The sequence below is a fragment of the Eriocheir sinensis genome, chromosome 45, assembly GCF_024679095.1.
Source record: "Eriocheir sinensis breed Jianghai 21 chromosome 45, ASM2467909v1, whole genome shotgun sequence".
Lineage (NCBI taxonomy): Eukaryota > Metazoa > Arthropoda > Malacostraca > Decapoda > Varunidae > Eriocheir > Eriocheir sinensis.
Window position 1 is genome coordinate 10067537 of NC_066553.1, and position 21514 is coordinate 10089050.

Genomic DNA, 21514 nt, shown 5'->3' on the forward strand with positions numbered 1-21514 from the left:
GGTTGGGTTTGGTGTGACTGAGTGTGATGTGTGGTGTAGTGGTGTGGTATTGCTTGGTGTGATGTGTGATGTAATGTGGCTGGGTGTGATGTGCGGTGTAATGTGGCTGGGTGTGATGTGGCTGGGTGTGATGTGTGATATGGTGTGGCTGGTTGTGGTGTTAGGTATGGTGTGGCATTAGGTGTGGTGAGGCTGGGTGTGGTATGGCTTGATATGATGTGTGATGTCATGTGGCTGGGTGTGGTGTGAGGTGTAGTGTGGCTGGATGTGGTGTGATATGGTGTGATGTGTAGTGAGGTGTGGCTCGGTGTAATGTGTGGTGTGGTGTAAGGTGTAGCATGGCTGGGTGTGGTATGGTGTGGTGTGGTTTGATATAATGTGTGGTCCAGTGTGGTTGGGTGTATTGTGGGTGGATGTGATGTTTGCTGTGGTGTAACTGGCTGTGGTATGTGGGTTGGTGTGGCTGCGTGTGATGTGTGGTTTGGTGTGGCGGGGTGTAGTGTGGCTGGATGTGGTATGTGGTGTGGTGTGGCTGGGTTTGTTTTTCCTACCACAGTACAGCAGAAGAGAGGGAGGGGGAGGGGGGTGGAGTCGGAGTCGCAACCTTAAAATTTCCTGTAGTCGAAGTCGGAATTTTTGGTCTGACTCCACACCCCTGATTGACAATGCCATATACTTGTGCTGAGCGAGCCCATAACACTGTGGGCCAAGCCAATCCGGTGTAAGATTTCCTGGCAAGACTCACCGTTGTTCTGAACTACACTACCAAGGTATGTGAAATGTATGTTAATGTAGGTAGGTAATTTGGCTGCCCAATAACTGGTTGTGGTGGTTGTGTACTTCTCAACAGGAAGTACACGACTCCAGACTGGAGGCTGCAGAACGCTTAACCTCAGACCTTGCTATCATTTTCGATCGGGGCAGAAGGAACCTTGTGTCCTTCAATGCCTCAAAAACTCAATTTCTCCACCTATCAACTCGACACAATCTTCCAAACACCTATCCCCTATTCTTCGACAACACTTAGCTATCACCATCTTCAACACTAAACATCCTCAGTCTATCCTTTACTCAAAATCTCAACTGGAAACTTCACATCTCCTCTCTCGCTAAATCAGCTTCCTCGAGGTTGGGCGTTCTGTATTGTCTCCGCCAGTTCTTCTACCCCGCGCAGTTGATATCCATATACAGGGGCCTTGTCTGTCCTCGTATGGAGTATGCATCTCACGTGTGAGGGGGCTCCACTCACACAGCTCTTCTGGACCTAGATCCAAGAAGCGTTAGCGATCTCATTAACCGAGATACCGATGTAAACATTCGTTAATGGCATCCAAGAAGCTAAACTATGACGTCACAGTGTGGTTAACTTAACGAGAGCCCCAGCTCCCTCGTAAACATAACGAAGTTCATCATGATAAACTTATTTATGATTTTTAAGCATTAGATATAGGTTTTAGAGTACACAGAGCAAATTTAATTATAAATGGATGATCTGTACACACTGCACACGACTAAAATATCAACACAAGTGCTGCCTCGCTGCTGCTTAACTCCATCCCGGGCTGTGCCCCGGCCCCCTCCCCAGTCAAGTCACTGTCACAAGAAAATATGGCATCTCTAAGCACCATTGCCAGATAGTCGTACTCAGAGCATCGTATTTACCTGTTTCTGACCCTTAACTATTGCCCAGAAGCACTAATAATCAATCATTATGACTATAACAATATATGAATCTAGTTATCGGGGCCCAGGAGAGAGTTTTTGTGAGGTGACCATACAAATGCAGCATATTCAAGTTTTGGTCTTATCAGTGTTGTTATTATTTTCTTCATCATTTCCTTGTCCATATAATGGAATGATACCCATGTATTTTACATCATCCTGTAGGTTTCTCCAAACAAATTATTTGTATGCTTCTTTGGGGATAGTGTGTCTTGCATCGTTACTCCCAAATCTTTTTCTTCATGTACCACCTTTAAGTTTTTTTCTCCCATCCTGTATGTTTTCCTCGGTCCTTTTTTACTTTTCCCCATTTCCATAACATGGCATTTGTTTGCATTAAATTCCATCTCCCATAACTGGCTCCATCTATGCATTCTGTAATTATGTGCTCATGACATAAAAAAAATAATAATAAAAAAAAAAAAGCCACAGTTTCACAGTTCTATAGTCATACTTGATAGCCCGTGCATTCCCTATTTATTGACCAATTGCAGTGAATGAATGAATGAATGTAGATATGGAGATAGGACTATTAGAGCTTAGCTCGGGCCCTGTAGACTACAAAGTAGGTAAATACACACAAAGATGGGGAAATGAGAAGGGTGTGGGAGGGGCAGAAGGGAGAGTCAGGTCAGGGCTTTTGTCAGGCCTTTACCTGACATGCGCGAGTGTGTGTGTGTGTGTGTGTGTGTGTGTGTGTGTGTGTGTGTGTGTGTGTGTGTGTGTGTGTGTGTGTGTGTGTGTGTTCATATAATCTAATGGGGAAGGAGAAAGGGAGGAAGAGAGTGATAAGAGTGAGAGATAAGGCTAAAGATGAGAGGGTGTGAGAAAGGAGGAAACAAGGGAAATGAGTGGAGGGAATGGGACAGGAAAAGAAGAGAGGTAGGGAGGGAGGGTCAGGTAAAGGTGAGGTAATAGGGAGAGAGAAAAGGTGAGTGAGAGGGAAAGAGATTAAAAAAGAAAAACTGGGAGGGAGGGGAAAGGAAAAGAAAAAAGAAATGAGAAGGAGAAAAATACAGGGACAGAGAGGGAGAAGAAAGAAAGGAAGTGTGGGAGGAGTGAACCAGGGAAAAGACTAACGGCACAATAGGCCGCGACGAAAAAATAAAAAATAGGTAGGTGATGTAGGTGCTTATTTAGGTGTGTTCCAACTTAAGTTGATTTATATATTTTCATTTATTAGACTAGAAAATGCTTATTTTACCGCAAAAATATCTGTAATAATATATATATAAAAAAATACCTATAAACCGCAAAATCCTGCGATATAGCGAAAAATCCACGATGATACAATTTAAAAATCAGTGATACAGCAATAAGTGAACTGCGATATGGCGAGGGATTACTGTATATTTACTAGTCTTTTAGTGACCTTGAGGGAGGTGGAGAAGGGGCAAAGCTCCCCTGTACTTAACCCTTTCATTGCTAAACGCTCGCAGTGAGCATTAGGTGTATTTGCTGGTGGTGCTAAACGCTCGCTGCGAGCTCCACCCACACTCAAATCTCCTGTGTATGAAAGTGTTCCAACACTATTTCTCACAACACAGGATTGCCAATTGAGTGGGTTCTTCACTAAATTTGGCGGAAAATCATATCAGCCCAGCACGGCAAATCTATGGACGAGTGGATGTTCTTGCCCAATACAGCGGCATTTCTGCATAAATTCATCTATCACCTGACTGATTCTTAGACCAAATAGTTGTAAATATTGCAGTTGGCAATACTCCCTTGCCAGAATCTGAAGGAAAGATGTCCGCAGTTCTCTCAATATGGCTGATCATCCCGCACGCACCAACGTAAGTGTTAACATTCAACATTCCCTGAACGTGCATGTACGTTCGCAAGAGAGGCATACATAACCGACTCCTATAGATCTGGGCCTCCTTTTTCCAATGGTGTTTTTGGTTTTTAGCTGTGATGAATAGTTTTTGAGATACAGAGGTTAAAAGAGACCCCCCATTGGGCTGCCCGACTGTGCCTGAGGGGATAATCGCGTCCCGTCCCGCGCACAAGGAAAGGGTTAAGAGCCTATTCGTTTTGAGCTGTGGTGACCCGTGGGTTCTGGCTGCCACAGGATACTGTGGACTTCTCTGTTATATGCAGCCATGTGGGTTCCCACACACATTCCATGGCTATTTAAATCTTTACACTCTTTCCTATGGTTTTCTGGGAGGTTTGATGGATGGATGGATGGAGGATTGTGGCCACAGTTATCATCAATTATTCGCCAAAATCTTGGCTTAGTGTGAAGTGCTACATCTACTTATGCCTGGAAACTTATTAATTGGATAAAGATTGCATATATAAATTTACGGATGGAAAATATAAATAAATACCACTTGCTACTGGCTATAAGGCACCTTACCCCTCAGAGAGACAGTGCCACGAGTGGTCACTTAGCAAAACATAAAACAGAGGGACCAACGAAACTCATGCCATTTGTCACATGATTTGTTGCAGCCAATCACATCAGAGCCCCCACAGACGCCCTAGCCAAGGCGAGGCCATTGCAACAGTTTGAATAGTAACTGACGGGAAGAATGATTTCTTTCTTTCTTGAGGACAATCATAATGATTTAGAGGTATTGTGAGAACATGGTGTTTTCCCACAGCCACTATCTGCCTAATCTGTGGTGGAGCACATAATAGCCATAGTACTAAGCCCTCAAGAGGCATTTTATATCACATAAGAGAAAGTGCAGACACCGCTTATCGCAGTAAAGTTACAAATTTTCTTGGTTAAAATTTGTTTTATGGACAAGTCAATATCTCGTTTCCTACTTAACCCTTTCAGTGCACAACGTGTCATGCCCTCCGATCCCCCTGTGCACAGCTGGGCAGTGGGATGTGGGGGCCGCTTTTCACCTCCACATCTCTTGAAACTATGCATTGTAGCAAATATTCAAGCATATTATTGGAAAGACAAAGACAAATACTATACAACTAGCTTATTGTCATTGCAATGTTTAATGCTGACTGAGTAAACACAATACAAAATTTTTCATATCATATGAAAGATTACATATTGCCTTCGTATCTGAAAAATATATAATATTACATTTATTATAGTTTAGTATATTATTCACTATCACCTGAAGGTTGTGACAGCCAACTAAGCAAGATGCAATTCACCCTGCTTTGGTGACTCACGGCATGCAGCTGTTTCACATGATGGTGAGGTTGTGTAGGAATTGGTGGTGGGGGCAAGGACAGCCCACTATATGATGTGGATAAATCAAAATAAAGTTACAATGGGGTGTGGAATAATGTTGGAATATGTACTGCGAGCGGGAGATTCAAAACTGATCAACTGTCGCGGCGATGATTTAGAACCACCAGCACGGACCACGTGGTGTCACTGCGACGATATAGCACTGAAGGGGTTAACCAACTGCTCTTCTGTTGTCATACATATCTTCAACTAACCTTCAAACCCCCCAGAAAACCACAGTAAAGAGTGTGTTTATAGCTACGAAATGCATGTGGGAACCAGCATGGCTGTGGGCGTCAAAGTAGCCCAATGAAACAAAATGTGAAAACAGAGGGGTAAATCTCCATTAGGGGTTCACGATATTCACCAGTCTTTAGTGACCCAGTAAAATATTGGAGGCTTGTGCAGTCCAATTCAGACAATAACAAATCATTTTTGTATAAAACATGGTGCTTTATCATATTTTTTCACTACTAACATCTGCAGAGGCACCAGATTGAATGTCTCAGAACCACAACATAACCATTTCATGGAGAAAATATTTATCTCAATGACCAAGGTCACTAACTTTTCCACAGAAATAAAGTCGGTGTTACTGTTTCCGTTCACCGTTGAGATTTCACGCCCCACTCCACTGCCAGCACAGCACTCCGCAAGGCCGTCAACAATTACGATGTTAGCCTCGATAATAATCCTCGATGCACTTATTTGCAAACATCATAGTGAGTGAGTGAGTCTTAATTGCTTTCATGAATAACCTACTAATGTCCTTTTAATAAACTTGGCATTATCATAGTCACTTGGCCGTGTTCAGGTTTGTACTAATACCAATATCTATTCTTTTTATAGTACGAGGGGCATTCAAAAAGTTTTGGCAATTCAGTCTCAAAAAGCACCCAGCCTCTTTCGAACGAGGCGGCAACTGTGGCAGTGTGATGCACCATCTATTGGGAGAAAATGAAAGTCGGCTGACTTGTGTCAGCTGCTATATTAGAGGGATGCCACAAGGCTGAACATACACAGCTCCTACGCTCTGCCTGAAAATGTCCTCACCGCACAGAACTGACTGGAGATTCTCTGTTTTCTTGAGGACGAAGCTCGGCGAGGATGCAAGACATATTCAACCTGACTTGAACAAAGTTCTAGGCAAGGATTGCCCTTCATATCGCACTGTAGCAAGGGGGGTATTGTCTTTTAAGAATGGGAGAGAATCATTTGAAGATGACCCACGATGTGGACGTCCTTTAACGTCACGGACCAGGAACACATTGCTGCTGTCAGACGAATGATCCACGAAGATCAACACACAACAATTGCTCTTATTAGTGACGAGCTTGGTCTCTGTTGGCAGTATCCATATGATCATTCATGAAGATATAAAGATTAGGAAGGTTTGTTCTGGATGGGTGCCGCATCTGTCAGACGATGAAAAAAAGAGAAGAGTTCAGTTTGCTTCAGCAATTCTCTCTAAATTAAATTTGGTCCTGAAGGTAAAAAATGCATCACAGACATGGTGACTGGTGATGAAAAGTGGTTTTACTTTCAAGTGCCACACAAGAGGCAAAACATGGTTTGGCTTGGAGAGTAAGATGCCCAACCCACTGTTGTCAAGGGAGAATTTTGTTCATGAAAGCAAATGTTCGTGTTCTTCAGTTCAACCGGCCCTGTATCCATTGTTACTGTGCCCAAAGGTCAGAATATTAATGCAACTTACTATACAGAAACAGCTCTCAGGTCAGTAGTTAAAAATCTAGAAAAAAACGAAGCCCACACGCCTTGCCTCGGGAAAGGTCCACCTCCACCACAACAATGCATCCAGTCACACTGCTGTCAAAACTCGCCAGTTTGTGGAGGAGAGCAAGCTGCAACTTATTGGCCATCCACCTTACAGTCCTGACCTGGCACTGTGTGACTGTTGGCTATTCCCTAAATTGTCAGAAAAATTTGTTGGAATCAATTTTCATAGGGAACAGGACCTTGCCAGAAGGATAAATGCAGAACTGAAGAGTATACCTGTTTGTGAGTACTCTGAGTGCTTTGTCAAATGGATGACATGGCTCCAGAAGTGTGTAAACCATGGAGGAGAGTATGTTGGAGTGTGAGGCTCAATAAATGTGTATCTCTATTAATTCTGTTTTTGGTACCCTGCTGCCAAAACTTTTTGAACGCCCCTCGTATTGCAAATATCCATTGGTTCAGTTTTCATATGTCTGACATTTTCTTTATAGTGTCACAATTAAATATCCCATGATCATTTCCAACTCACTGAACATTTATCACACACAATTTATCATTGAATACAAAGACTAATTAATAGCCATGATCAGTTATGTTATGAATTCTCTCAATTTCAGTCTGAAGAGATACACAACACTGGTCATTCGCTGAGTGGTACATTTCAGGCTTCTTGTACCTCACATAATTTATGCATTTCTTCTCAGCAATGGTGCAATCCTTTGATTGATTTGATTGATCACCAGCGCATTTGTAACACTTTGGGGCCTCTCCATTGTTCTTGGCAGTGCAGTTGGCCTCAACATGGTATCTGTCTCACTGTGTATGTATGTTCCCCATTCTAATTTCAACTTGTCATAATTCTTATAAATCAGCTCTCTCACAGTTGGGTCGCACCTCAAAATGTAGTGCATTGTACTGCCAGCTGCAGGCTTAAGCCCCGTTTACACTGTACCGACTCAGGGCCAAGACAACCCAGCGACTACTGCATTTGACAAGTCGGCTCCCACGCTCCAAGAATTTTTTGGCGTCTTGGTGTGGGCTACCATGATTGCTGACTGTCTGGGACATTCGGCCAACTAGTTGGCAGAATGTCTGTGGCATTCTGCCAACAAGTCTCAAGACAGTATCACTGGTCAATTTTTAAAATGGCGCCATGTCTATGACAACCACGAATCTGCCCACCAATTGGCCGACAGTCTTGACGACAGTCTTCCAGAGTCTGTCAATTGGTTGGCCGACTAGCTGGCCAACAGTTGCCAAAGAGTTGGCCGACGGTCTTCCTGACTGTCTTGCCGTTCCTTAAAATACGGAATCGCCCTTTATTCGAGAATGAAATGTATCGCTCCATTTTGAACCAATACGGAACAGCATTTGTTCCGTACGGTATTTTGTCATCTGAATGGTCAAGCGGATAAAATTCAATATCTTAAAATTGTAGTGAGCACATTTTTCGGTTAATCACAAAACCAGCCCGTAAAATTTGTCAAAGGTTCATCCTAAAATACGTAAAATACGCGACGTGACGCCCCTCCCCTCCCTCTTGCCTCCACCAGCAGCGTGCTGCGGCTGTCACTCATTGCATGCTCGAGAAATTTTAGGGTTGCCACCCGTTCCTTTAAATATGGATACACTCCATTTTGGAGAGTGAGATGTTGCATTCCACATTTTTCTGACCTCAGGATGGCAACCCTAGTTGTGTCATTCAACACAAGAGAGATCGAGGCAAAAGGAGTGCACGCATACTGTGTGGCTCCCAAGTTTGTGCCAGTGAAACGTAACCATGCCCAGAAGTTATTATTATGCCTGTGATTGAAAAATAAAATATAAATTTCTTGATGGTGAAAGTGTTAGCCAATATTTCTGAGCTGACAGTCATCACGAACGTCCTTCATTAGGCGAAGACTGTCGTCACGACAGTCCCTCATCATTCTTAAGTAGTCAGCACAGATGACTGTGCTGACAGGAAACGGTAAAAATTTGAAAAATGGCCCCGACATTCGTCATGACTGTCTCAAGACAAGCCAAGACTGTTGACGACAGTCGTCACGACTGCCCCAGACCTCCCTCAGACCTCAACTGGAAGTGACGGTTGGTCCAGACCCTTGCCGACTCTTGTCATGAAAGTTTAGCATGGAATACGTCATGACGTCGGCGCAGCAGTCTCAAGACCTCTTTCAAGACATGCCCGACCCTTTCACATCAACACCCAAAACCTCGTGTACCCTAGAGTCGTGGGTTGTCTTGGCCCAGAGTCAGCACAGTGGAACGGGGCTTTAGGCTACTAAAAATCGGCTCAATTTTATTCTCAACACCCTGAATTATATGTAAGAACTCACAGCGGTCCAGGATGGTCTCCTTCATTTTTTCCGTGGTCTCCTCATTATGCACATTGCATATGCATACCAATCATGATCTTTGGTTTAATCTTCCCAATACTCTTGGTACTCAATTGCTCAACAGACTCCAATTTTTGAGCAGCCTCATCCCTTGTGTTCTCATTGTCAGGTATCTGGTCATTTTGCCCACATGCCACTTCGCCCACACCAAAAGGTCATTTCGCCCAAAGTCAATTAGCCCACACGCAGAAGGCATTTCACCCACATTAGATCACAGTTGTGATATTTAGAGGGTAAGTATAAATACGAAGGGCCCTACAAATACCTGTGGAAACTGATGGCCCTGCTGTTTCTTCCGGAGGGAGAAATAGCTCCGATGTTTGAGCATCTTTCTCATCAAGCCACCACCACCCAAGTATGAACTGTGCTAGAGTATGTTTCAAGAATGTGGATCCACAGCTCTACATGGCCACCTTCCTGTTGGAGCATTTTCATTAAGTCTGTAGGGCACTAATAATGACACTGAAGGATGGCACTGCCACCTAAACAAGCATGCAGGAGGCAGATATAGTCTCATGTTCAACCTTTTGGTAACCCTTCTTCACAAAGAGACTAAACTAACATCTTAACCCTTTCCATACATGACGCAAACATCAGCGTCACAGTATGGAAAGGGTCAAGAGGAGATGGAAGGGGATTAATCCTCTTCTAAACTTTTCAATCATCCTTTAAATTCCTTTTAATCCTTTTCCACTTCCTCTTAAAGAGGCTTAGAAGAGAATTAAGAGGAAATGGAAGAAGAATAAGAGGTTTAAAAGAGGACTAATGGTGATGATGTTGATCTTTGGGCTTGACGCGACGTCAAGGCCACCAGATTGAAGGGGTTAACATTTACGGCTGGTGTTAGAAAGAGAGCTCCAAAGGATCCAACGGAGACATTATAAAGAGCAGCAGAGTAAATTGTTCAGTCTTTGGGATAAACACATTAGGGGTGAGAGATGGTCATTCCAACTTTTGAAAGCTTGTTCATATCTTAACCATTTTAATTCCTCGATTTTTGCTCACGGGATTTCTTTTACAATTAGTTTTATTGTTTTGTTTTTAGTTTTTCTTAAGTTTTAATTGCTAACTCTATTTTTTTGCAATTATTAGTCATGATTTTTCTTAAGTTTTAATGTCCTTATATTTTCATTAGGTTTTAATAAAGTTATCATTACATGATTTGTGTATTGAATAATACCTGTGCAAACCAACATTAGTGTGAGCGAAGAGACCCTTTCATGTGGGTGAACAAACTCTAAATTTGGGCAAAATGACTTTTGGGTGAACTGACATGTGGGCAAAATGACCTTAAACCCATTGTCAAAGTTCATGACAATACTGCCTCCGTTTGTGAATCTTGAATCTGTTATTTGAATGCCATTCAATACCTGGGAGACTTCATCCTTCATTACCTATGTTGCCTTCTTTTCCTGGGTGTCTTACACTACCCTGCAAACTTCTTGAGAAACCATGGGAAAGATTGTATTAATACCAAGGGAAGTGCTGAAATGTGTACAAATAGCAGTGCAGCAACCTTCAAAATAGCCCAGAGCAGCTAAAAACTGTGACTCACTACCATTAAATTAGCCCTAGGAGTGTTTAAGCTCTTGCTGATGGGGATTTGGGAGAGGAGGCTTTTCCTCCATGGACCCCCCTTAGGATCAGTGGTCAGTATAGACATGACAATAGGAGCACTAAGTAAAGTGGGAAATGAGATTTGAAGAGTACATAAAGTAAATCTTTACCATATCTTGTTTTGGAGGCGCAGTGAATCCCCACAATTACCTGATAAAACACAGATCCACCACCCCGTCCTGCCTTGACTCACAAAATTTCTTGGGGACAACACTGGCCTGACCTCCCAACGTCTACTCCCCACTCCCGGCCCAGCCACACCACACACGCCCACACGGCCAGGCAATACGTATTCCTGTACAAACGCGCACACGTACTAGCCTCTGGGCACACATTGCGGGCAGCCCTCGTCACGCCGCCGTCTCAGGCACGGCAACAGCCAGACCCCGACCACGACAGCCTACAAAAATGTTGGCGAGCGAGGCGCCGGGGCCAGCACTGCACCGCCACCACCAACACTGCCCCTCGCCCACGCCCTCGCGCCCCCAAGTGGCCGCCTCTCCTCGGCCCATGCCCCTCCAGCACACCCAGGGCTCGTCCGTAGCAGTGACTGACCTGCATGAGGCCTCCCTGAACCTGCAGCGGCATTGTGGCACCAAGTCACCCTCGTCTGCGCCACAACACTCATTATGGCGCCAACCCCGCCTGCCAGGCCGGCCCCCCAACACTTTGCAGGATTTTCACTTTTTTTTTTTTAATTCTGCTCCTGATTGACCCATAATATCAAATATAGGCATTTATTAATAAGTTTATGTATTAATACAAATGTCTAAATCTTGATGAATGAAGAATCCTTATTTCAGGGATCCCACACTACCTTATTTATTAGGAATGTCTTGACTATTGGTACTTTATTTATCTATTTACTTGTTTATTTGTATTATTGACAATTTAATAATTTTTATTATAACACACACACACACACACACACACACACACACACACACAAACACACTGCTCCGTAGTGCCGGGGTTAGCGCGATCACTTGAGTGAGGACGGATGGGCAATCTCCGTGCCCCCTGTTCACCCATCAGTGATTGAGTACCGGGTTTAATTAAGCACTGATCTCAAAATATATGTATTGGTTAACCCCGTCCAAATCTTGAGGCCCGCAGCTGCCATATTTAGATTCCCTCGGGCCTATATGTAGGGTGCTGTAGGGGTATACCCACTGATCTCTAATATAACTGGATTGGCTGACTCCGTGCAAATCCTGGGGCCGTATGCACAAATATTCTAAGAATAGTACTAAGCCTTGCACTTAACAACTTTTAGCTAAGCATAGGCCCTTAAGGGCCCACAGTAGATTTTTTAGCGAATTTGGAGCAAATGTGGTGTTTTTAGGTTTAAGGTTCAATTCACCAACACTTTGGCAATAACTTGGCAGAGTATTATGGGTCTGAGAGGAATTTAAATGCCTCTGCGCGGCAATTAAAGCAACCCATATGTTCAGCGCGTGATTAAAGGTCCACGGTGACGTATGAGAAACTTGCGCTTTTCTTCGATTTGTTCTAGAATTTTTAAATTTTTTTTTTTTTTTTTTTTTTTTTTTTACTGGAGAGTATGGCAACAACCTTGAAGCGGCTGCCTGCACACTGTGAGTCACGGCCGGGCACATGCTCATCCAGGGCTCTCATTTTTATGGTAATTACCTCAGATTAGCGTAATCTCACCCCTTTTAAGGTAATTTTGAAGTAATGCTATTTTTAAGGTAATTCTGAGGTAATTCAAGTATTCTTAAGGTAATTCTGACGTAATTGGAGAACTTGTAACATCATTTTTTGATATGGTTGTAATAGAAAAGTCTGATGCCCAATCTTTGCATGCAGCTATCAAAAAATGCTTTGAGGACAAAGATATCCCACTTAAGAATATAGTTGGGTTTGCATCAGTTACATGTAATGTGATGTTTGAGGAGAGACAGTGTAGCTTCTCTCATGAAAGCTGAATTTCCTCACATTTCCTTCATTAAATGTAGCTGTCACATGATACATCTGTGTATGTCTCATGCATGCTTGAAACTGTCAACTACATTAGAAGACTTGTGTCGGAATATATTTTCTCACTTTAGTCACTCAAACCTTAGGCAACATGAACTGAAGGAATTTCAAATGCTTTTGAATTTGTCTTCCCATAAGAGGTTGGCAGTTTGGCAAACACGATGTCTGTCTTTAGAAGCGTGCTTTAGCCGCATTTTAGAACAGTGGCATGCTCTAATAGATACTCTACTTTACATCAGTAATTAGTGAGTGCCGGGATCCTTCCTATGTGACAGACAGTGTTCTCAGGAGCCTAAATAATAATTTTATTAAGGCTCAATTGCAGTTTGCACCAGTCTAGTTGCACCGATCAATGAATTCAACACACTTTTCCAGAGTGCAAGTCCCAAGTTGCAATACCTTCATGATGAAGTCAGAAAATTACTGCAAGAGCTCATGGGAGATTTCGTTAACAGAGATATCTTGCGTAACTGTGACCCATTTTCTTTTGATATCCAAAATACTAATTTCCATGTCCCACTTATGGAAGTGTATGTTGGAATTCATGCTACAGAGACATTTTTAAATTCTCCTGTATGCAAGGATACAGAAAGCGTGAAAAAGTACAAACTGAGCTGCAAGGCCTTTCTGATTGAGCTAATAAATCAAATTCGCTCTAGGTTTCAGACAGTCTCTTAAAGTTCTCTCAATTCTTCTTGCCGAGAATGCCTTGAACCTGAGACCCAGTACCCTGAGAGAGATATTTCAATCTTTCCCTTTCATGAAGGAAATGTGCGACCGTGAACAAGCAGATTTAGATTAAGTGTGGACGAACAGGGCGGGGTGGGGGAGTGTAGTACTGAGCAAGACATTGTGGAGTTTTGGAAAGAACATCTAAGTAGAAAGAAATTGAATGGCCAGCCCAAGTACCCAAATCTCATGAAAGTCATTGGATCTCTGCCACATTCCAATGCTGCTGTGGAGAGAATTTTCAGTCAGGTGCGTCATAGCTGCAGCGATGCGACAGAAGGAGTGCCAGCAGAAACTAGCTGCACTATATAAAATCTAATACACAGAGTTGAGTACGTTTTTTGTTTTACGTTGTTTCTTGTCACCTAATATGCTATGGTATGTTTAAAAAACTTTTTAGTGCACTGCTTGAACCAATTAGATTGCATGTAATTCAAGATGATATGCTTTTAATGATTTATTTTGGGAAACACATGCTTATTTATGATCTCAGTATTGTGCATGGGGTGTATTTTGGTGCTTTGCATATTCCCGGATGTGCTTCATTTTTATTTTCTATGATTACCATGTAAGTTATTGAATATCATATCCCTTCAATGTTTCGTTTTGAGGAAGACATGCTTACTTATGATCTCAATATCGTGCAGTTTTGTGCATGGGGTGTGTTTAACTTTCTATGATTTGTACGTAAGTTTGTAGTGACACGACTTGCCTGATGGGCGAGCCTCCCATAACCCACTTAACCAGGGGGGTACCTCTTTGGCCGACTGGTAAAGGAGTGGCTCTTCCGTTACGCTGGTCGCGGGTTCGATTCCCAGCGCCGGCAAACCTTTCCTTGTCTGGATTAATTTCTCGTGTGTTTCGTTACACGCAGTGGCCGTGTGAGAGTGTTGTAAAGAAAAAATTCTGGCATTTCAAGTTATTGAAGATAATATGCTTTCAATGCTTAATTTTGAGGAAGACATGAACATAAGAACATAAGAACGTAAGGAGTCTGCAAGAGGCCGGTTGGCCTATACAAGGTAGCTCCTGTACCTATTATGATCTCAATGTTGTGCAGTATTGTGCATGGACTGTGTTTAATTTCCTATGATTAGCATGTAAGTTATTGAAGATAATATGCTTTCAATGTTTCGTTTTGTGAAAGACATATGCTTACTTAAGATCTCAGTACTGTACATGGGGTGTATGTTGGTGCTTTGTATGTTCCTGGAGGTGCTTACTTTTTTTATGATTATCATGAAAGTTTATTTTAATGTCAAGTAATGCATATTGATTAATTGCCATGATTATATCAGGATGATTAATATTTTTTAAGACTATTGTTGTGCTGGAAGCTTCCCCCGGCGTCCATAGGCCTCTAGAAGGCTCCGGGAGAAGCGAGCAGGGGGGCGGGGAGCAAGGCGAGCCGTCCGCGCCCGAAGCTCAGCCCGAAGCTCAGCCCGAAGAAATGCTGCCTATTCCAAAGGGAGGTCCAATACTTGGGACACATCTAGAGCGAGGCTGGAGTACGCACTGATCCTGAGAAGGTGGTTGCGGTAAGAGATTGGCCGACACCCACCAACGTGAAGGAGCTGCGGAGCTTCCTCGGGTTATGCTCATACTACCGCAGGTTTGTAAAAGGCTTCGCTACGATTGCTGCACCACTGCACCTCCTGACGAAGAAGGGGCGCAAGTTTGAGTGGACAGCGGAAACTCAGGTTGCCTTTGAGAAGCTCAAGGAGGCCCTCATCAGCTCGCCCGTACTCACCTACCCAGACCCCTCTAAGCCTTTTATACTGGATTGTGATGCCAGTGATGAGGGGATTGGTGGAGTGCTGTCCCAGGCATGTGCCGACATGGAACGGGTTGTGGCCTACTTCAGCAAGAAGCTCACCCCAGCCGAGAAAAACTATTGCGTGACCCGGAAAGAACTCCTGGCAGTAGTCAAGAGCCTTGACTTTTCCCATGCTTACCTGTACGGTGCAACTTTCACCATCCGCACGGATCACGCTGCATTGATTGATTGATAGTTTATTGTTGCAGGTAAACAACAAGGGAGAAGGGAGGAACATGCCATCCCAACCCCCAGGCAGGACAGAGTGTGATTATACAACTATTAATACATGTGTAGGTAGCACCATGAAACTAAACAGATACAATGGTAGGAAGGAAAGCACAACAAGGGAGGGGGCGGTACCTCCCCCTGGACAATAAGACAATAAAATGTGGGGACGGAGAACATTGCCCAAGCACTAGATGGGAATGAATACAGAGATAGAGTAAATACTAGTCCTTAAAGTAAAATACTGCAGAGATCACAGCCTTGTATAGCACAGCAGTAGTTCAGTCTGCCACACACGGCATCACCACCTTAGTGCAAACTGAGGTGTTCTTTGAGGATAGCAGGAGGACATCATGGTTCAGGAGCCAACAAATTGTCTGGGGCAGGTCAAGGCAGTCCTGTGGCTTAAACTTAGCAATGAGAGGGCATTCCATGACATAGTGATGCAGTGTGGCCCCTCGGCCTGGCACAGAGCGTGCAGCAGACACCAGGGAGTTACTAACCTCCCAGTAGTACCTATAGCCTAGCCTAAGGCGCATTGCTACCACATCCTGAGGGGCACTGTGTTGCCCATAGGGGTAAACACAGCGCTGGGAGACACTAACATAGTGGAGGCTGCTGGCGCTGCCATTGTCACAGAAGTGTCTGAGTTGGGTAGCAATGCTATCACGTGAATAATGCCTAAGTCTATTCTTAACATAGCTAAGCGTATAGTCAGTGCCAGGGTCCACTGTGTCATCCTGAAGGGCACGTCGAGCAAGGCAGTCTGCCTTCTCATTGAGCTGGATGCCCACATGAGAGGGCACCCAGGTGAAGTGGACCGTGACACCTGCGGCCTCAAGGGCACGGACGGGAGTCAGGCACTTAGTTACAAGATCACAGTCGGTAGGGGAGGAGGACACAAGTTCATGCAATGCAGCCTGGCTATCGACAAACAAGTAGATATTTTTGTGCAAAGCTGCTACAGTGTGGAGAGCCTCAAGGATGGCATACAGCTCAGCCCGGGTCGAGGACATCTGTCCACAACACGAGGCAGATTCAGTTCTGCCCTCATGACCTCAAGTTTTGCAGTTCTGGGGCACCCCAGAATGAGGCGCATGGCCTCATTTTGAATAAGTTCCAAGGGGTGAAGTTGTGCTGCACTAAACTGTACCAAAACAGGGGCAGCATAATCAATGAGGGACCTGACGACAGAAAGGTAAAACATCTTCATCATCTGCATAGATAATGACCTGAGTATTGCCCGGAAAGGGCCACCGAGCAATTTTCTCCATTAAAATGTTGAAAAGCATGGGGCTGAGGACACCCACTTGCGGTGTGCCCAGCTCAAACACTTCCTCCGTGGAGGTAGCACCCTGGAAAACCACTTGCGCCCTCCTACCATACAAATAGTCCCTGATCCAGCTTAAGAGTCTTCCACGGACACCCTTCAGAGTGAGTTCCTCCATTATGACATCCTTGTTGGCCCTATCAAAGGCCCCTTTTAAGTCCACAAAAGCGCGACAATTCACGTCTGGATTACTAAGGCACTTAAGAAAACAGTCACTTGTGGAACGGCCCTTCATAAACCCATGTAAGTTTGGGAGAGCCGGTCCCCAGCTTATAGAGAAGTCTGTTCAAGATCACCCGCTCTAACAGTTTACACACGCAGCTCGTCAGGAGATAGGGCGAAAGGTGCCATCACCCTTAGGGATGGGAACGATCAATGCAGCTTTCCATGGAGGGGGGAGGCAACCTGCGGCAAACGACATGTTGAACAGGTCAAGCAGGGGGTTGTCACCTTGCACAACAAGTAAGGCATTAAGAATGTCGTAAGTCAACCCGTCGTGGCCCGGGGCTGTCGACTTGCCATGTTTGACAGCAAGAAGGAGTTCATCGTGGGTAATGGGGACACATGTGTCATCCAGAAGTGTGACGTGGTGCTGAACGAGGGCTATCCGCCGCTCCCTGTGGCGGGCAAGTTCGGCCTGGTGTTGTGCAGGGAGACCACCAAGGGAGGAGGCCCTCTGCCACTGGCGTATCAGGTCCTGGGCCCGGCCCGCAGGGTCAGGGTCACTCACCAGCCGTTTGGTCCTCCCTCTCACCCTGTTGACATGGTGCCAAACCTCCCGCAGGGAGCGGGTCTTGCGCACGCTGGCAAGGAAGGCGACCCAGTGTCGTGAGCGGGCCTCTTGTCTGAGTTCAGTGAGGTGGTGGTGCGCCACAGCGACCATGGCATCGCGGGCAGCCCGATCGGCGGGGCCCGGGTCCTGCTGCCAGCGTCGCTGGTACGAGGCAAGGGTCCGCTGACAGTTGGAGACAGCCGGGTCCGAGGCGTAGGTCTGCAGGCGGCACTTGGCGGGCCTTGGAGGGGCCCTGCCAGCTGCAACAAAACTCTCGACGGTGTCCAGCAGGCCGTGGTACAGCGAGGCGGCGTCGGTAAAGGATCCCTTCACAGTATGGTACCACGCCCCGACTTCGGCAACGAGGCGCGGCATCCGGGCAGCAGGGACAGCCAACCGCTTCCGGGACACAGCAGGGGCAGGCTGGATCGGGATGGTCGTCTCCAGGGCAAAGTGGTCACTCAGCAAACACCTGGAAATAAGGGTCTGGGCAGTAAAAGCTGGCATGTTAAAAAGAGTGACATAGTCTAACCTGCCCCCCTGAACATGTGTGGGCACATTATCCCCCGTGAGGACAGCCGTCTCGGAGGCATCAAGGAAGGCCTTCCAGCGGACACCATTGACATTATTGGTGTGGTGGCTACCAAGATCTCGGTGGCGAGAGTTAAGATCCCCCACAAGAACAGTCGGCTCCTCATGAACATAATCAGGAAAGTTAGCAAGATTTAAAGCCCCCGCATGAACATACGTGTTAACAAAAAATAGGGTTTCACCCATATGGAGTAAAGAAACAGTGATATATTCAATGCCCTCATTAATACCCATGTCCTCAAAAACTATCGCCGTCCCCTGTCTGACATACGTAGCCATCCCCCGGGTACTGCCTGCTGCGCCATCTAAGACATATAAATCATACCCCCTCAGGTCCGACACCCGTGGCCCAACCTCCTGAAGAGCAACGATATCTGGCCTATGAGTGATGACATAGGAGTGAAGGTCAGTGAAGCGGGCATGTAGCCCGTTGACATTCCAAGTTAAGAGGCGGACACACTCACTGGTCAGGAGGGGGTGGTTGCCGGTCAAGGAGTGGGGTGATCCGATGATGGAGCTCAGCCACCTGCTGAGTCAGGGAAGCAAACTGCGCCAGCAGCACCTGGAGTGTGGCCTCCCACTGCAGTGGAGGATCAGCAGGTGAAGGTGAAGGACCCGTCTGGCCATGGCGAGGTTCGGCCGTTCCCTCGGCAGCTGCAGTCACCACAGCCGGTGGGGTTGCAGGGGTGTTCTGCATCTGGCCCGCAGGGGGAACCACACTGTCCCCACTATCGGCGTCCATGGCCTCACCAGCAGACGGCAGGGCAGGGCACGGGGCCGGGGCCGAAGATGGAGCAGGGGCCGGGATGGAGGAGAGCTCACGCGCAGGCGGGGGCGTGGAGACTCGCTGCTCCAAGGCCGCCACCCTGGAGATTGTTGCAGCCAGCGTCTCCTGCAGCTGGGTGACTGCAGCGAGGATCTGATGGAGGATAGGGGTCGACCCATCGACAGCGGGGGGACTGGCAGCCGGCACAGGGGGGACGGTAGGCTGTGGCTGGGGTGCCGGAGCAGGAGCCTGGCGAGGCACAGGGGTGGCAGTGGGTTGTCTCCCTACTGCGCATGCGTGGCCCGGTGTTGTATGAAAAAACTTCGGGGTATGAAATATCTTCGGTGATGAGATTTCATACTTAGGTCATGAAAATTAAAATACTAGGTTATTTTTTTATGCTACTCAAAAATCAATATATCATAGAGAAAAATCATATAACTTTGCCCCCAAAAGGATTATTCACTGCCTCAAATTTGATATTCCATATTCGTTTGTGAGCATGCCATGGTATTGAAGGCACCCGGTGTTGTGTTTTTTGGTGTCCCATCGTCAAAAGCTGGCGCTTTTGTGTACAAACACTTGTCTCTCGTGAACTGCGCATGCTCAGACCATTAAGTGTAGACCTGTACAGTCTCACAATGCTTTTTTAACACATTAAGAGTTGCTGGAAAGCTGAATCAAACATACAGTACCACCATCCTCGCTGCTTCTAGAACGACGTACACTCTGTACATATAAATACAACTCGTACAGAGTGTCGTCCTAGAAACAGCGAGGATGGTGGTAGTTGTACTATATGTCTGATTCAGCCTTCCAGCAACTCTTAATTACGGTTTAAAAGCTTTGTGAGATTGTACACGTCTACGCTTGCTGGTCTGAGCATGCACCGTTCACGAGAGACCAGTGTTTGTAAACAATTTTTGACGGTGGAGACGCCAAATAACACAACACCGGTTCAGGCATTTCTAGTATTAACGTCCATATGTACGTGTCAACGTGTGGTTTTAAGGTTTTGTAAGTTTCCTAAAATACAGATAATGAAAATTTGAATTCATCAATGTTGTTCTATCTGAAATATCGATATAGTATCGTTTTCGCCTATCGGCCTTATCGCTAGCTCGTATCGGAATTGTGGATTTATATCGGGTATCGGTTATCGGTTATCGCCTATATTTGTGTCTCTAGTTAACGAATATCGGTTATCGACGTTAAGGTTTTTCATTATCAGTTATCGGTTATCGGGAATAAGGTTTTCTGTTATCGTGCCCAGCTATGGCTGATTTGTGCGTGCCCGCACAATACCGGCACCGAGGGGCCGATCTGCAGCGCCTCTCCTGATGGCCCCACCGGCAACAGTGGCGACAGATGTCGGGCTCCGCCGTGTAGGGCTCCACAGCCTTACGACCCACCCCGAGGAGGTGCACCTCTGTCGGGACGTGGCCAACCACCGCTCCAAGAAGCTGCTAGCGAGGGGCCGTGCCCGCATACCTGCGCTTTATCCACAGAAAGTTGTCTGGGGTCTCAATGAGGTTGGCATTCATGTAGAGCGGCACATTGTGGATGATGACAGTGTGCTGCCGCTCCGCTGCATTTTCGACCAAAACTACGTCGAGGAACCCCTCAGTGAGGAGCCGCTTGTAGAAGGCGACGTCGTCCTTGACCGTGAGATAAGGTCGGAGCCTACCCTCCTTGAAGAGCGGCTCCAACTCACCGTGCTGCTTCAGTAGAGAAGCAAACCACGCGTATTGCTGGGCTGGTGTCAGCCCGGCCTCGGCGGGGAAGTCTAGGCGGCGGCGGGTGGTTTGGCGCGGGGCAGCAGAGGCCGCGGCTGGGTGCGTGTCCTCCAGGGGCACCTCACCGTCGACCAGGACAGTCTCAGAGCTACCAGACTGCACACCCTCCATGGGTGCGGTGGCAGCTTTAACAGGAGAGGCAGTGGGGGAGACGCAGCCAGGATTATCCGGCTTGAGCCGCTTGCTAGCGCTGGTCACGTGGTCCTACGAACAAAGGCGAGGGTCAAGTTCGGTAGAGTCGTCCATCTCTTCAGTCTCTTCAGACCACAGGCGCCGTTCCTCAGGGGCAGGACACTGCCCGGAAGCCGCCGAGTAGGAATGTTCGTCAGCCATGTCCTCTAGACACCGTTTATTCCGTGGAAGGCAGGGCATCCACGGACGGAGCACAGGACAACGCACGTCTAAACAGCACGGCCGTGTAGACGAGACTGTCACGCTGCATTACGGTGGTTGAAATCACTGAAAAACCCTGAGGGCCAGCTTGCTCGCTGGATAGGTAAACTAGAGCAGCATCACTACACTATTGTGCACCGATCTGGGCTAACACACGGTAACGCGGACAGCTTGAGCCGGCGCCCCTGCCTACCTGAGTGTCAACATTGCCTCCAGAGGGAAAGAGTCCAGAATATGTGCCGCCGCACTGCAGTGGAACAGACAGCGGAGGTGCCATGGGAAGACTTGGGAAAACTGCAGCGGGAGGACCGAGATCTGAGACCAGTTATGGAGTGGCTGAGACAGTCGTCAACGTGACCTGGGTGGGAAGTAATCTCGAGAGAAAGCCCTACCACCAAGAATTACTGGA

The 21514-nt window shown here is 46.3% G+C and overlaps 1 protein-coding gene across 3 annotated transcripts in view; it reads right to left on the reverse strand.

The window, feature by feature from the left end:
- Nucleotides 1–11363, reverse strand: part of LOC126980727 (COP9 signalosome complex subunit 1-like) — a 71371-nt gene extending 60008 nt beyond the window's left edge. Inside the window, exon 1 of one of the 3 annotated variants that reach the window (XM_050831006.1) lies at nucleotides 11239–11363. In XM_050831006.1, coding sequence (XP_050686963.1) covers nucleotides 11239–11271 — 33 coding nt within the window. In that variant the 5' untranslated portion in view covers nucleotides 11272–11363. Of the gene's footprint in view, nucleotides 1–9331; nucleotides 9410–11000; nucleotides 11144–11238 lie in introns of those variants that run through there. The other 2 variants (XM_050831007.1, XM_050831004.1) reach the window with 2 other exon arrangements.
- Nucleotides 11364–21514: the final 10151 nt, after the last annotated feature.